This window comes from Bombina bombina, chromosome 1, assembly GCF_027579735.1.
Source record: "Bombina bombina isolate aBomBom1 chromosome 1, aBomBom1.pri, whole genome shotgun sequence".
Taxonomy (NCBI): domain Eukaryota; kingdom Metazoa; phylum Chordata; class Amphibia; order Anura; family Bombinatoridae; genus Bombina; species Bombina bombina.
The window spans coordinates 1,569,539,425-1,569,556,732 of NC_069499.1; the positions used below are offsets into that span (position 1 = coordinate 1,569,539,425).

Sequence of the window (17,308 nt, forward strand, 5' to 3'; positions counted from 1 at the left end):
GCTTGTGACCTACGCATGCTCACAGTGCCGTGCATGCTATTTTACAGTTTACGTCAGAGCTTGTGACCTACGCATGCTCACAGTGCCGTGCATGCTCACAACGGTTGCCTTCTGTGATTATCGTGATAGGACTTGAATAATAAGTATCACAGAGGCCTTGGAAATCATTAGAAATGCCAGGAAAATTTATTAACAAAAAGAGAAAAAAATGTAATTGATATTTTATTACCCCTAAAAAAATTGAGTTCTTCAATAATATTTCTTGTGTTTACTGTCCCTTGTGTTTTATGTACAGTTGAACAACTTCACAATATACTGTCATTATTTTTTTGACCCCTTTTCAAATCCTTTAGCTTTGGCTTTTCTAATTCTTAGAGTTAAAAGTGCAGTCTGCAGACTTCTCAAGGCTAACTATGCTACATATCTATCCCTTATTGTCTTTAAAAGATTAGAACTGCAGACAATGAACTTTATACTGACAAAATGACTGTGGCTTGTCTTGTCAGCTGCAGAAGCAAGCCCAGATTGATTCTTCCAAATGAGGCAAGTGGCTGGTGCAGTTTGGCTATTGAACATCAATTGCAGCAAAACAGATAATTTTGTTTTAAAATGTTTACACTTGGTTGACAAATGATTCTGTAGCAAGACCAGAGTGATTATTGTCCCTTTAGTAAAAACACACGTGCAAGTGTTTTTATTACAACTCTTGTTGCAAGGTAAAGAATATTCTGCAGACTAAAGATGTAATTGGTCAGCAAGAGTAATGTCAGAATATTTAGTGCATATTAGATGTCACCTCAAGTAGATCCCATCTTGCTGCTGCCTGGTTACCAGTACTTTAGAGCGATATAGTTTGCCATATGCTGCAAGGAGATCAGAAGAGGGAAAAGAAAGAGGGATCGCATTTATCTCAGTTTTCATCCGACACTTTATGATGTAAATGCCCAGTTAGAGCAGTTTTATTTTTATACAAATACCCTTTTCCTTTATTTTGTGTTTAGCTGTTGCAAAGGGGTTATATACCTAGTCAAAAATGGGCTCCTGTGCCAGTACATTGGTGAGCCAATGAGATTTAGGCATATTTGCATATGCTCTAATCATTGGCTGTAATCCTCACTTGGAGCAGGAGGGAAGTGTTCCTGGAGTGCAACTTTGATACAGTATTGTTACGTTTTTAGATAGATTTTTTTTTTTTTTTGTATGCACTATTGTGTTTAATTATGCTTAATTAGGGCTGCCTCCCAGATGGTATTTTGTTGGTTATAGTCAGCATAGATTATGGAAAATAAATATAGAAATCTAAGGACTTGATATTAATTTCTGAGTTATTCTGTATAATTATTTATGCTAATTAGCATTGCAGGTATTTTTTTCTTAGGTGTCACCCCCTATGTATAACGTGGGTGTGTTCTCTCACAGCTGAACATTCCAGTGCTGCAGTAAAGCACAATGTACCACTGCAGTTATAACTAGAAAGACAAGTGCCTGAATCTGCAGGATTATTAACCCTTCTGTTGTGTTTCTATGGCAAACCCGTGTAATACGCAGTGAAATCTAACGGGATTAGGAGAATACACCACACTGGCCTCTCTGATCTAGATTTTGTGTGATGCTTTTGTGCAGCATTTAGAAGTAGATAAAACCTCTGTCAGAGAGGCCAACACCTTAAAGGGACATTATACACTCATTTTTTCTTTGCATAAATGTTTTGTAGATGATCTATTTATATAGCCAATAACGTTTTTTCTTTTAAATAACATTGCTCTGATTTTCAGACTCCTAACCAAGCCCCAAAGTTTTATGTGAATACCGTCAGCTACCTTCTCCAGGTTGCTCCTGTTTGTGTAAAGGGTCTTTTCATATGCAAAAGAAGGGGGAGGGGGGAGGGTCTTATTTGCCACTTGTAGTGGGCTTTCCAGCTGCCTTTTCAACAGAGCCAAACTGACAGCTTCTAAGTACGTTTTTAAACCATTTCATACTGGATTTTTATATCAGTATCTGTGCATCTTATTCTTTATAGTAGTGTCTATTACATGCAGTTATATGAAAATGAGTGTATACTGTCCCTTTAAGTATTCTTTAGAGGGACATTTAAAGTCAGTTTAGTAAGGGTTGTACAAACAAGAATAAACCACTTGACATAGGACAGGCTTTCCCGCTGCTGTTCAATCAAACATCAAAAAGACCAATTTCTGGAACAAAATGGCAGCTGTACTAATGCATGAAGTCAGAAAGCTTGCAGGCAGTAGGTCTTTCTGTCACAAAAATGTGTGCTCACCTCCAAGCTTTCTGACCACACTTTATGCCTTCACCTCCCACCCCAATACCAGCAGCATTCCAGTGTTCCTCTCAAGTCTGTCTTGTCTCGCAGCTCATACTGTGGGAAGTTATCACCCTGATTCCCCTCAAGCAAATGCCAATAAGTGTTGTATTCCAACCGTGCTGCACCGCCTCAGCCCCCTCATTCAAATGTTCCTGCTTCTGTCTGCAAGCGCACAGCACACATATGGAACAAGGATTAGCATCGTCACGCCGGTTAACTCTGGGAATTATAGCTTCCCAAAGATGATTAAGGGCCAGGTGGGTGCCGGACAGGCAGCAATTAGCGCTTTACTTTGCTGCCTAGCAACACCCTGCATAGTGACAGTGCATACAGGATAGTACAGGCGCCGGTGGTACACGTAGAACTGGCAGTCAGCGACTTTGTAAAGGCAGCCGCAGCTCGCCCCTCCTGCTTCATCACAGTACAGGAAACGTAAAATGGGTCTGGTGCTGAAGTTACTGCCTGCAGCACCGGCACCTTTAGTTAATTGGATTTTATTTATTTACGTCCTGTTTTTTGTGCTCACATCTGGCCTCCTCTCTCTCCTACAGGTTGGGTGCAGTACGCTGAGAGGGTCCTTGGAGACTCCGTCACTCCCCACATCTGCACAGCCAAATCTCCGCAGCAGATTATGGGCTCCCTGGTGAAAGGATATTTTGCGTCACACAAGGTCAGTGCGGCCTTCACTGATAAACATGACTACGCGCAGGCAAACATGACTACGCGCAGGCAAACATGACTACGCGCAAGCAAACATGACTACGTGCAGGCAAACATGACTACGCGCAGGCAAAAATGACTAGCAAACATGACTACGCGCAGGCAAACATGACTACGCGCAGGCAAACATGACTACGCGCAGGCAAACATGACTACGCGCAGGCAAACATGACTACGTGCAGACAAACATGACTAGCAAACATGACTGCGCGCAGACAAACATGACTACTCGCAGATAAACATGACTACGCACAGACAAACATGACTAGCAAACATGACTACGCGCAGGCAAACGTGACTACACACAGGCAAACATGACTACGCGCAGACAAACATGACTAGCAAACATGACTACACGCAGGCAAACGTGACTACACACAGGCAAACATGACTACGCGCAGGCAAACATGACTAGCAAACATGACTACGCGCAGGCAAACATGACTACGCGCAAGCAAACATGACTAGCAAACATGACTACGCGCAGGCAAACATGACTAGCAAACATGACTACGCGCAGGCAAACATGACTAGCAAACATGACTACGCGCAGACAAACATGACTACGCGCTGGCAAACATGACTAGCAAACATGACTACGCGCAGGCAAACATGACTAGCAAACATGACTACGCGCAGGCAAACATGACTAGCAAACATGACTACGCGCAGGCAAACATGACTAGCAAACATGACTACGCGCAGGCAAACATGACTACGCGCAGGCAAACATGACTACGCCCAGGCAAACATGACTACGCCCAGGCAAACATGACTACGCGCAGGCAAACATGACTAGCAAACATGACTACGCCCAGGCAAACATGACTACGCGCAGGCAAACATGACTAGCAAACATGACTACGCGCAGGCAAACATGACTACGCGCAGGCAAACATGACTACGCGCAGGCAAACATGACTAGCAAACATGACTACGCGCAGGCAAACATGACTAGCAAACATGACTACGCGCAGGCAAACATGACTAGCAAACATGACTACGCGCAGGCAAACATGACTAGCAAACATGACTACGCGCAGACAAACATGACTACGCGCAGGCAAACATGACTAGCAAACATGACTACGCGCAGGCAAACATGACTAGCAAACATGACTACGCGCAGGCAAACATGACTAGCAAACATGACTACGCGCAGGCAAACATGACTAGCAAACATGACTACGCGCAGACAAACATGACTACGCGCAGGCAAACATGGCTAGCAAACATGACTACGCGCAGGCAAACATGACTAGCAAACATGACTACGCGCAGACAAACATGACTACGCGCAGGCAAACATGACTAGCAAACATGACTACGCGCAGGCAAACATGACTAGCAAACATGACTACGCGCAGGCAAACATGACTACGCGCAGGCAAACATGACTAGCAAACATGACTACGCGCAGGCAAACATGACTAGCAAACATGACTACGCGCAGGCAAACATGACTAGCAAACATGACTACGTGCAGGCAAACATGACTAGCAAACATGACTACGCGCAGACAAACATGACTAGCAAACATGACTACGCGCAGACAAACATGACTAGCAAACATGACTACGCGCAGGCAAACATGACTAGCAAACATGACTACGCGCAGGCAAACATGACTAGCAAACATGACTACGCGCAGGCAAACATGACTAGCAAACATGACTACGCGCAGACAAACATGACTAGCAAACATGACTACGCGCAGGCAAACATGACTAGCAAACATGACTACGCGCTGGCAAACATGACTAGCAAACATGACTACGCGCAGGCAAACATGACTAGCAAACATGACTACGCGCAGGCAAACATGACTAGCAAACATGACTACGCGCTGGCAAACATGACTAGCAAACATGACTACGCGCAGGCAAACATGACTAGCAAACATGACTACGCGCAGGCAAACATGACTACGCGCAGGCAAACATGACTACGCGCAGGCAAACATGACTAGCAAACATGACTACGCGCAGGCAAACATGACTAGCAAACATGACTACGCGCAGACAAACATGACTAGCAAACATGACTACGCGCAGGCAAACATGACTACGCGCAGGCAAACATGACTAGCAAACATGACTACGCGCAGGCAAACATGACTACGCGCAGACAAACATGACTAGCAAACATGACTACGCGCAGGCAAACATGACTAGCAAACATGACTACGCGCAGGCAAACATGACTAGCAAACATGACTACGCGCAGGCAAACATGACTAGCAAACATGACTACGCGCAGGCAAACATGACTAGCAAACATGACTAGCAAACATGACTACGCGCAGGCAAACATGACTAGCAAACATGACTACGCGCAGACAAACATGACTAGCAAACATGACTACGCGCAGACAAACATGACTAGCAAACATGACTACGCGCAGGCAAACATGACTTCACAGGGAGAGTCTAGTTATGCTCCTGTATAAACCCAGTGTCTCCTCTATCTCCCCCAGAATCTGTCTCCTGACAAAATCTTCCACTTGACAGTGGCTCCGTGCTACGATAGGAAGATGGAGGCGTTGAGAGAAGATTATTACACAGCTCTGTACAATTGTCGTGACGTGGACTGTGTATTGACATCAGGTGGGTGAACCATCCAGTTTCCTTCTTATTCAGAAGCACAAGCTTTTTCTGACATGAAAATATATTATTAATACAACTGCTATATTTGCAATAATAAAATCCTAAAATATTATAAAAAAAGATTTAAAGGGACATGAAAGGCAAAATTAAAGGCACGATAATGTCCGATTCAGATGGAGCATTTTAAACCAACTTTTCAGTTTAACACTTTTATCAGCTTTGCTTTTTTTTTCTAGGTAGGCTCAGGAGCAGCTGGTGCTGCTAGTGGGACATATCTGGTGAGCCAATGACAAGAGGCATGTGCGTAGCCACCAGTCACCACATAGATCCCAGTAGTGCTCTGCTGTGACTAAGTCTACTTAGGTATGCTGTACAAAGAAAGATATGAAGAGAATGAGGCAAATGGCCCTTTAATACTCAGCAGCTGGTGTAGCAAGTCATTGGAAACTCGTTAAAAGGACAAAAAGTCTAAAATGATTTTTGTTGTGAATCATACAGAGCATAAGATTTAAACAACTGTTTAATTTGCTTAGTTCTCCAATCCAATCACCAATCAGATTGCTGAAAAGCATACTTAGGTAGGCTCGGGAGCTAGCTTCTGATAGGCGATTGCACATATATGCCTCTTGTCATTGGATTACCAAAGTTTTAAGTTAGCTCCCAGCAGTGTATTGTGGCTCCTTCAATAAACGATACCAAGAGAATGAAGCAAAATGTATGATATAAGTAAATTGGAAAGTTGTTTAAACATGTATGCTCTGTCTTACTCATAAAAGGGTGGAAAATACAGTACAGTGTCCCTTTAACATAATCTTTTTTATGTTAAAATTAGTATATTTTTTGAGGGATAGTAAAGTTAAAATTAACCCCTTCAGGACTGGGAATTTTAGAGAAAACTTGCTCAAAGTACCAACATTTTTAGCATGTTTGCTATCACTCCATTTAAACAAAAACCTACTTAACTATCAACCCAAGGTATTCATCCAGGCCTATTTTTGTATATTTTATGCCACAGTTTCGCCGCCAAATTCAATCATATTAAAAAAAATTGTTCACTTTTTTACTAACTTTGTGTTTCTCACTGAAAGTATTTACATACCGCTTGTGCAGCCATAACACAAATTGATGTAAAAGCTTCTCTGGCATCTCCTTTGTTCAGAAATAGCAGACCTGCATAGCTTTGCCATTGCTTTTTGGTAATTAGAATGCTGCTAATTGCAGCTGTGCTCCACACTTCTAATATTCCGGCAGTGAAGGGGTTAATCGGGTAACTTGTAAGGTTAATTGTATCTGTAGTGTAGAGATTACCCACCCACTTGACACCTCCCACCCTCTGATCCCTCTCAAATAGCTCTCTTCCCTACCTCACTCCCCACTGGTCACCCTCATCTTAGGTACTGACAGTCAGTCTGCCAGTATTAAGTTTTAGGGCATTTTTTAAATTGTATTTTATTTTCTGCAGTGTAGGATCCCCCTTACCCTCCAACCTCCATGATCCCTCTCAATGGTCTCTGCCATCTTATGTACTGGCAGCTTTCTGTCAGTACCCAGTTTACATTCATTTATTTTTACTTTTATGTATTTATTAATAAAAAGTGTAGTGACCTCCCATCACCCTCCCCCCCTCCAATTGATCATGTTGTAAATCCCCCTCTCATAAGCCCCTTTGACGTGTAGGTGTCCTCTTCTAATAATTTATTTTCTGTAGTGTAGGGAACCCTTTCTCCCCCTCCCACAGGACTTTCAAAGCTGACAGCAGGGACCGCAGCGTGAGCCAGAAAGTTGGACGTAGTTACTGTGTCACTAGGATACGTTGAGCGGAGTACCCTCTGACATAGTACCTATGTCTAATATCTTAAGGGGTTAAACTTTCAGGATTCAGATAGAGCATGTGATTTTAAACCACTTTATTTCTGTTATCTAATGTGCTTTGTTTTCTTGGTATGCTTTTTTGAAAAGCATACCTAGGTAGGCTCAAAAGCAACAATGAACTACTGGGAGCTAGCTGCTGATTGGTGGCTGCACATATATGCCTCTTGTCATTGGCCCAGTAGTGCATTGCTGTTCCTTTAAAAAAAGAATACCAAGAGAATGAAGCAAATTTTGTTAAAGGGACACTGAAGTCATTTTTTTTATTTCATGATTCAGATAGAGCAGCAGTTTTAAGCAACTTTCTTATTTAGTCCTATTATCATTTTTTCTGCGTATTTATTTATTTAAAAAGCCGGAATCTAAACTTAGGAGCCGGCCCATTTTTGGTTCATAACATGGGTAGCGCTTGCTGATTGGTGGCTAAATGTAGCCACCAATAAGCAAGCACTATCCAGGGTGCTGAATCTAAAATGGGCCGGCTCCTAAGCTTTACATTCCCGCTTTTTAAAGGGAACAAAGAGAAATTGATAATAGGAGTAAATTAGAGCAGCAATTTTAAGCAAATGTCTATCTGAATCAGTCAGAGCTGTCGCTAGCACTCTCCCACCTTGAGGAAGATCTGGGGGCTCCCACCTGCTCCTACATCGGCGATCGGGCCTGTATAGTGACAGGCATCGCCGGGGCTTCACGTTTTACGTGGTGACGTCACACGCAATGACGTGATGACGTCACCGTGCAACTTTTATTTAAAATGAACAATGATTAGAATAGGGAAAGGGGGCATCTCAGGCATCTAAGCAGCTGCAGACCCCCAAGACCCCCTGTTGGAAAGGTAATCGCCTAAGTCTTGAGGATCTGTAAAAAAAAAAAAAATAACAAAAAAACTTTAGATCAGCTTTGCACCCAGGTGGGAAAGTGCTTAGCACTCAAAGGGTAAAGAAAAGAATTGTGTTCAGTATCCCTTTTAATAGACGTAAATTGTAAAGTTGTTTAACGTTGCATGTTCTATCTGAAAGAAATAGTTGGGGGTTCACACACCTTTTTAAGTTGATGTCTCTTTTAATGAACAATAACGTTTTTGTAGTTTCTTTTAGAAGCAGTCACTACCTTTATTGCAACAATAAGTGAATTTTCTGCACTAGCCATTGGCACACACTGGTTTTGTGCTGCCCTAGGCACAGAAATCTGCTACCTCCTTATCCATTTTATATGCTATTAGTCTAATTTTTATTTCACATAGCTGAGCAGTTATTAACTAACCTCTACAAACTCAAACTGTGCATTCTATAGATGCCCTATAGACACCATAGAGCCTGGTATATATAATTACTTCATAGAAACCCAGGTGGCTGTTCAGTGAGTAGGCAGATTCACTGGTATGAATGTATATTAGAAATGAATCCCTGGGTTGCAGAAGATCTCCATACAATCATAATGTGTTTAAGGCTGTCATTTTGTTAGCAAGATTTGCATTGTTTTGTAGTCCAAGGACACACTCCTTGAAGAGTCTTGAGTATGTTTATCTTGTCTCCTTTACTATTTCCAACTAGGGGCCAATGTAAATGTGCTCCTGCAATGATTATCCAATCACTGTGCAGCATGCAGAAGTGTCAGGCTCCTGGTTTCCACTGAATGCGCACCAGCCGCTCTGGGGCCGTGGAAAACTACAAATGTATTTTTTTCAGAAGTAATTCATGTTGGTGCCCATAAAAAAGTGTAACATGCCTAGGTAAAAATATAACCATCAGTGGTTTACCTGAAACTAAATATAGGTTACATCACAGCTCTAATACAAATACAATATGAGGACATTACTGTATACGCACAGTGTGTACATTCCTCAGGGATGAAATCATTTTCTCTGCTCTCATAGGAGAGGTGTTGCAGATTATGGAGCAAAGAAGTATCTCCATCAAGGAAGTAGAAGAATCTCCACTAGAAAATGTGTGAGTAAATCATGATTCATGAGAAAGTATTTCTATTTGTAATGTGTAATGGGGGGGTGAACCTGCTACCCAGGGAGGGGGAATTAAACCTGCTGTGTGTGACTGTGCCTTAGTATGGAGGGGGAGATGGACCTGCTGTGTGTGACTGTGCCTTGGTATGGTGGGGGAGATGGACCTGCCGTATGTGACTGTGCCTTGGTATGGTGGGGGAGGTGGACTTGCTCTGTGTGACTGTGCCTTGGTATGGTGGGGGAGGTGGACCTGTCGTATGTGACTGCCTTGGTATGGAGGGGGAGGTGGACCTGTCGTATGTGACTGTGCCTTGGTATGGTGGGGGAGGTGGACCTGTCGTATGTGACACTGCCTTGGTATGGTGGGGGAGGTGGACCTACTGTTTGTGACTGTGCCTTGGTATGGTGAGGGAGGTGGAACTGCTGTGTGTGACTGTGTCTTGGTATGGTTGGGAAGGTGGACCTGCTGTGTGCAACTGTGCCTTGGTATGGTGGGGAAGGTGGACCTACTGTGTGTGACTGTGCCTTGGTATGGTGAGGGAGGTGGATCTGCTGTGTTTAATTGTGCCTTGGTATGGTGGGGGAGTTGGACCTACTGTGTGTGACTGTGTCTTGGTATGGTGGGGGAGGTGGACCTGCTGTGTGTGACTGTGTCTTGGTATGGTGGGGAAGGTGGACCTACTGTGTGTGACTGTGCCTTGGTATGGTGAGGGAGGTGGACCTGCTGTGTATGATTGTGCCTTGGTATGGTGGGGGTGGTGGACCTGCCGTGTTTTCTGACTGTGCCTTGGTATTGTGGACCTGCCGCATGTGACTGTGCCTTTGTATGGTCGGGAGGTGGACCTGCCATGTGTGACTGTTCCTTGGTATGGTGGAGGAGGTGGACCCTGCTGTGTGTGACTGTTCCTTGGTATGGTGGGGGAGGTGGACCTGTTGTGTGTGACTGTTCCTTGGTATGGTGGGGGAGGTGGACCTGTCCTGTGTGACTGTACCTAGGTATGGTGGGGAGGTGGACCTGTCCTGTGTGACTATGCCTTGGTATGGTGGGGAAGGTGGACCTACTGTGTGTGACTGTGCCTTGGTATGGTGGGGGAGTTGGACCTGCTGTGTGTGACTGTGCCTTGGTATGGTGGGGGAGGTGGACCTGCTGTGTGTGACTGTGCCTTGGTATGATGGGGGAGGTGGACCTGCTGTGTGTGACTGACTGTGCCTTGGTATGGTGGGGGAGGTGGACCTGCTGTGTGTGATTGTGACTTGGTATGGTGGGGGTGGTGGACCTGCCATGTTTTCTGACTGTGCCTTGGTATGGTGGACCTGTCGCATGTGACACTGCCTTGGTATGGTGGGGGAGGTGGATCTGCTGTATGTTTGACTGTTCCTTAGTATGGTGGGGGAGGTGGACCTATTGTATGCAACTGTACCTTGGTATGGTGGGGAGGTGGACCTGCTGTGTGTGACTGACTGTGCCTTGGTATGGTGGGGGAGGTGGACCTGCTGTGTGTGATTGTGACTTGGTATGGTGGGGGTGGTGGACCTGCCATGTTTTCTGACTGTGCCTTGGTATGGTGGACCTGTCGCATGTGACACTGCCTTGGTATGGTGGGGGAGGTGGATGTGCTGTATGTGTGACTGTTCCTTAGTATGGTTGGGGAGGTGGACCTACTGTATGCGACTGTACCTTGGTATGGTGGGGAGGTGGACCTGCCATGTGTGACTGTGCTTGGTATGGTGGGGGAGGTGGACCTGCCGTGTGTGACTGTGCTTGGTATGGTGGGGGAGGTGGACCTGCTGTGTGTGACTGTGCTTGGTATGGTGGGGGAGGTGGACCTGCCGTGTGTGACACTGCTTGGTATGGTGGGGGAGGTGGACCTGCCGTGTGTGACTGTGCTTGATATGGTGGGGGAGGTGGATCTGCTGTGTGTGACTGTGCTTGGTATGGTGGGGGAGGTGGACCTGCTGTGTGTGACTGTGCCTTCGTATGGTGGGGGAGGTGGACCTGCTGTGTGTGACTGTGCTTGGTATGGTGGGGGAGTTGGACCTGTAATAATGTAATAAGTAAAACCCTTTTAGAGCTTGCTTATAAAATGTCTCTACACTGCAATAAGATTACTGGGAACCAGTTTGTTTTACAGCTGGTTTGCTATCTGGGACTGTATCCAGTTATATTAGCTGTCAACGAGTGTGTTTCACAATAATAAAATTATAATATTAATAAATGTTTTCCCTGAATTGAACTCCTTTCACCCTTTTTCAGTACCTCCCAGCCTCATATAATCTCTGTTCCATAGTTTTGCACCACAAATATGCACGTGCAGGTTATACAGTGTACTCCATTCATCTGTCTATATTGCTCTGTGTGCTTTATTTCTTTTTTGTTAATGTTATAATTTTATGCTTGACTTAAATCTATTTTAATGACTTTCTAAATCCCTATAACAAAGCTGAATTTGCTGACTTCACTACAGCATGTATAGGGCTGTTTTGCTCTGTGCGTGGTGCAGAGATTATCCTAAGGAAAGTACCTGATGAATGAGCGGTTTTTACTGATGTTGGAAATAAACACATTTCACAGCCTTCTAGAATATTAATGCTGATCTGTTAATTGTACACTTGCAGCAATGTAAACATTAATTGTCTCATGTGAACAAGTGAGGGCACAAATCATATGTTGTAGAGGCGCCCACCTTAGTCTATGGGGACAAATCCTGTTATGTAGAAGGGTCACATGACAGTCTATGGGGATAAATCAGGTTATGTAGAGGGGTCACATGACCGTCTATGGGGACAAATCCTGTTATGTAGAGGGGTCACATGACAGTCTATGGGGATAAATCAGGTTATGTAGAGGGGTCACATGAGAGTCTATGGGGACAAATTATGTTATGTAGAGGGGTCACATGAGAGTCTATGGGGACAAATTATGTTATGTAGAGGGGTCACATGAGAGTCTATGGGGACAAATCATGTCTTATATAGGGGTCCTATGGAAGCATAGGGAGGTAAATCATGCCATGGATAGGGGTCCCAAGAGTACCCAAGGAGCCATATAAGTCTTAAAAAGTTGTTCTATGAAAGTTTGAGGACATTTGTTGGTGATCAGGGGTACACAGTATGCTTAAATAAGGGGTCACAATTTATAATTTTAGATATTTTTATTAAAGGAACATTTCAGAGCAAACTATATAGTTCAGTTAAAGTCTGTTTCACCTCTTCCTGTGCAAGATCAGTATATGAGGGTATTGTGAAAGTGCAGGTTTTGGAGTTTTCTGATACAAATTCATGAGTTACCGGTTTGTTCTTTAGAGATGACAGTTAGCTGTTGTATTATAATAACCATGTATAGAGCCATTAGATAACTACTGCACTTTGTTAGTTAGATGTTGTATTATAATAACCATGTATAGAACCATTAGATAACTACTGCGCTCTGTTAGTTAGATGCTGTATTATAATAACCATGTATAGAGCCATTAGATAACTACTGCACTTTGTTAGTTAGCTGTTGTATTATAATAACCATGTATAGAGCCATTAGATATTTACTGCGCTCTGTTAGTTAGATGCTGTATTATAATAACCATGTATAGAACCATTAGATAACTACTGCGCTCTGTTAGTTAGATGTTGTATTATAATTACCATGTATAGAACCATTAGATAACTACTGCGCTCTGTTAGTTAGATGTTGTATTATAATAACCATGTATAGAGCCATTAGATAACTACTGCGCTCTGTTAGTTAGATGCTGTATTATAATAACCATGTATAGAACCATTAGATAACTACTGCTCTCTGTTAGTTAGATGCTGTATTATAATAACCATGTATAGAGCCATTAGATAACTACTGCGCTCTGTTAGTTAGATGCTGTATTATAATAACCATGTATAGAACCATTAGATAACTTCTGTGCTCTGTGAGTTAGATGCTGTATTATAATAACCATGCATAGAGCCATTAGATAACTACTGCGCTCTGTTAGATGCTGTATTAAAATAACCATGTATAGAACCATTAGATAACTACTGCGCTCTGTTAGTTAGATGCTGTATTATAATAACCATGTATAGAGCCATTAGATAACTACTGTGCTCTGTTAGTTAGATGCTGTATTATAATAACCATGTATAGAGCCATTAGATAACTACTGCGCTCTGTTACTTTGATGCTGTATTATAATAACCATGTATAGAGCCATTAGATAACTACTGCGCTCTCTTCCTCATCAGGTTTGGGGGGACGACCTGTGCATTTGTTCGGCATGAGGGTACAAGCTCTGACGGGTACCTAGCACACGTCTTCCGACATGCGGCCAAGGAACTGTTTGACGTGGATGTGAAGGAGATTACATATAGAACATTAAAGTGAGTAACAGGGAGCTACAGACACAGGATACACTGATACCGCTAGTGTCCTTATGCAGTTTATCTTCCGTTGCTGTCTGTGCAGCTAGTAACGGTGACTTAAAGACCGCAGCAAGTGATAATACAAAACCAGTCTGAAATAAATAAATATAAATAAAACAAAACAAATACATAAAATAAAGTAAAATGCTGGTTTAACCCTTTCTGATGGGCTGAATTTCAGTGATGGGATCAGGTCAGGGGGGAGTTCCTATGATGCTAGGCACGTCCTCCAGGCCGCGATCCCATTCAGGAAGCACATTTGGCTTCAGTACAGCCAAACGGCTAGGACTTTCCATGCCGTCCTAATGGCGCTAAAGCCCAGCACTGTTGGGACGGCATGGAACGTCCTAAAACGGTGGAAAGGAGTTAAAGGACCATTAAATACAATAGAATTGCATAATCAACAAATACATATTAAATAGATATGGAACAGTACTCCCTTAGTAAAAGCATATGTTCTAAAACCACAAACAACTTACCTGTTTTGTTGCAAAATGTAGCCCCAGCCCTCCGGGAGATAAAGTAACTGACATATTGGTAACTTAAGTTACATTCTGTCCTCTTCTGAGCATGGGCAATGCTCACTGACTGTTTCGCTTGCATTCATTAAACACTAAGCTAGTCTTGTTACTTTAAAAGATTTATGACATCAAGCTAGATATGCCTTCTGGTAGAGACCCCTGCTCCCTGAATAATAATACGTATTGCAATTATTTTTATTAAAGGGACAGTCTAGTCCAAAATAAACTTTCATGATTCAGATAGAGAATGTAATTTTAAACAATTTTCCAAATTACTTTTATCACCAATTTTGCTTTGTTCCTTTGGTATTCTTAGTTGAAAGCTAAACCTAAGAGGTTCATATGCTAATTTCTAAGCCCTTGAAGGCCGCCTCTACTCTCTCATTTTGACAGTTTTTCACCACTAGAGGGTGTTAGTTCACGTATGTCATATAGATAACACTGTGCTCACGCACGTGGAGTTCCACTGAGTAAGCTCTGATTGGCTAAAATGCAAGTCTGTCAAAAGGACTGAAATAAGCGGGCAGTTTGCAGAGGCTTAGATACAAGGTAATCACTGAGGTAAAAAGTATATTAATATAACTGTGTAGGTTATGCAAAACTAGGGAATGGGTATTAAAGGGATTATCTGTCTTTCTTCTATAAAGGTAAGACGAGTCCACGGATTCATCCTTTACTTGTGGGATATATTCCTCCTGCTAAGAGGAAGTGGCAAAGAGCACCACAGCAGAGCTGTCTATATAGCTCCTCCCTTAGCTCCACCCCCCAGTCATTGTCTTTGCCTACTCTAAGTACTAGGAAGGGTAAAGTGAAAGAGGTGATAAAATATTAGTTTTTAATTTCTTCAAGCAAGAGTTTGTTATTTTAAATGGTACCGGTGTGTACTATTTACTCTCAGGCAGCAGATGGATGAAGACTGCTGCCTGTAGGATGATGATCTTAGCATTTGTAGCTACGGTCCATTGCTGTTCCCACAGAGGCTGAGGAGTACAGGAAACTTCAGTGTAAGAAACGGTTTCATGCTATGCAGCAATGAGGTATGTTCAGTCATATTTTTCTGGAGAGACTTTGTATTTCAGAAAGGCTGACATAAATAGAAGGGCATTACTTCTATTTATTGCTTGCATATGGGGCCAATTACAAATATGGTTGACATTGAGTTGTGAATGTTTGTGGCCAAACGTTTTTATGATTTGGGAGTGCTTTAACGTTTTTGTGGGCAATAACGTTTTGGGCAACTTTATTGAGGGCACACATGGAGGCTGTGGAGACATCGAGTGAGAGGGGCAGGGCCTATTTTCGCGCCTCTGATGCGCAGTTAGTTTTTCTCAGCAAGCAGCAGGCTCTAACTCCTGAGGGCCCTGGTGGATGTTCTGGGCCAAATCAAAGCTTTTACCCCACATTTTCGATCCCTGAGGGCAGGTAGGGTCACAGCAGGGCTGTGGCAATGTGCTGAGGGTGATTTTTCCGGATCTGGGCCTATTTTCAATCCGGTTTGCAAATTAAGGGGTTAAATGTTTAAAATTCCTTGTGGGGCAATCTTAACTACTTATATTGTATCTGCATACAAAATTTTGAAAAATTTGTTGCATGTTTAGGCTGTTTTGCAGAATGTGTATGCTTTTTTTCTCTTAAAGGCGCAGTACCGTTTTTTAAGATTGTTATTTTTGTTCACTAAATAAAGTGTTTTCATGCTTGTTTGTAGTCATTACTAGCCTGTTTAACATGTCTGACATTGAGGAAAGTCAATGTTCAATATGTTTAGAAGCCATTGTGGAACCTCCACTTAGAATGTGTCCCTCATGCACTGAAAGATCAATAAATTGTAAAGAATATATTTTAGCTACTAAAAGTATGTCGCAGGATGATTCTCAGTCAGAAGGGAATCAGGTTATGCCATCTAATTCTCCCCAAGTGTCACAACCATTAACGCCCGCACAAGCGACGCCAAGTACTTCTAGTGCATCTAATTCTTTCACCCTGCAAGATATCGCCGTAGTTATGAATACTACCCTCACAGAGTTTTTATCTAAGCTGCCTGGGTTGCAGGGGAAGCGCAGCAGGTCTGGTGTGAGAACAAACGCTGAGCCCTCTGACGCTTTATTAGCCATATCCGATGTACCCTCACAATGTTCTGAGTTGGGGGTGAGGGATTTGCTGGCTGAGGGAGAGATTTCTGATTCAGGAAATATGTTCCCTCAGACAGATTCAGATATAACGGCTTTTAAATTTAAACTAGAACACCTCAGCTTATTGCTCAGGGAGGTTTTAGCGACTCTGAAAGATTGTGACCCTATTGTAGTTCCAGAGAAATTGTGTAAAATGGACAGATTCCTAGAGGTCCCTGCCTACACTGATGTTTTTCCGGTCCCTAAGAGGATTTCGGAAATTGTTACTAAGGAGTGGGATAGACCAGGTATTCCGTTCGCTCCCCCTCCTACTTTTAAGAAAATGTTTCCCATAGACGCCGTGCGGGACTCGTGGCAGACAGTCCCTAAGGTGGAGGGAGCTATTTCTACCCTGGCTAAGCATACAACTATACCTACTGAGGACAGTTGTGCTTTCAAAGATCCTATGGATAAAAAATTAGAGGGTCTCCTGAAGAAAATATTTGTTCATCAAGGTTTTCTTCTCTAACCTATAGCGTGCATTGTTCCTGTAACTACTGCAGCGTCCTTTTGGTTTGAGGCTCTGGAAGAGGCTCTTCAGGTTAAGACCCCATTAGAGGATATTCTGGATAGAATTAGGGCTCTCAAGCTAGCTAATTCTTTCATTACAGATGCCGCTTTTCAATTGGCTAAATTAGCGACAAAGAATTCAGGTTTTGCCATTTTAGCGCGTAGAGCGTTATGGCTTAAGTCCTGGTTTGCTGATGTGTCATCAAAAGCTAAGCTTTTAGCCA

The 17,308-nt window shown here is 43.0% G+C and overlaps 1 protein-coding gene across 1 annotated transcript in view; it reads left to right on the top strand.

Annotated features, from left to right (window-relative positions):
* NARF (nuclear prelamin A recognition factor) overlaps positions 1-17,308 on the top strand; it is an 81,852-nt gene that overhangs the window by 43,319 nt on the left and 21,225 nt on the right. Inside the window, exons 6-9 of the mRNA XM_053709850.1 lie at positions 2,875-2,993; positions 5,520-5,649; positions 9,395-9,467; positions 13,709-13,843. Of these exons, the coding sequence (XP_053565825.1) occupies positions 2,875-2,993; positions 5,520-5,649; positions 9,395-9,467; positions 13,709-13,843 (457 nt within the window). The remainder of the gene's footprint in view (positions 1-2,874; positions 2,994-5,519; positions 5,650-9,394; positions 9,468-13,708; positions 13,844-17,308) is intronic.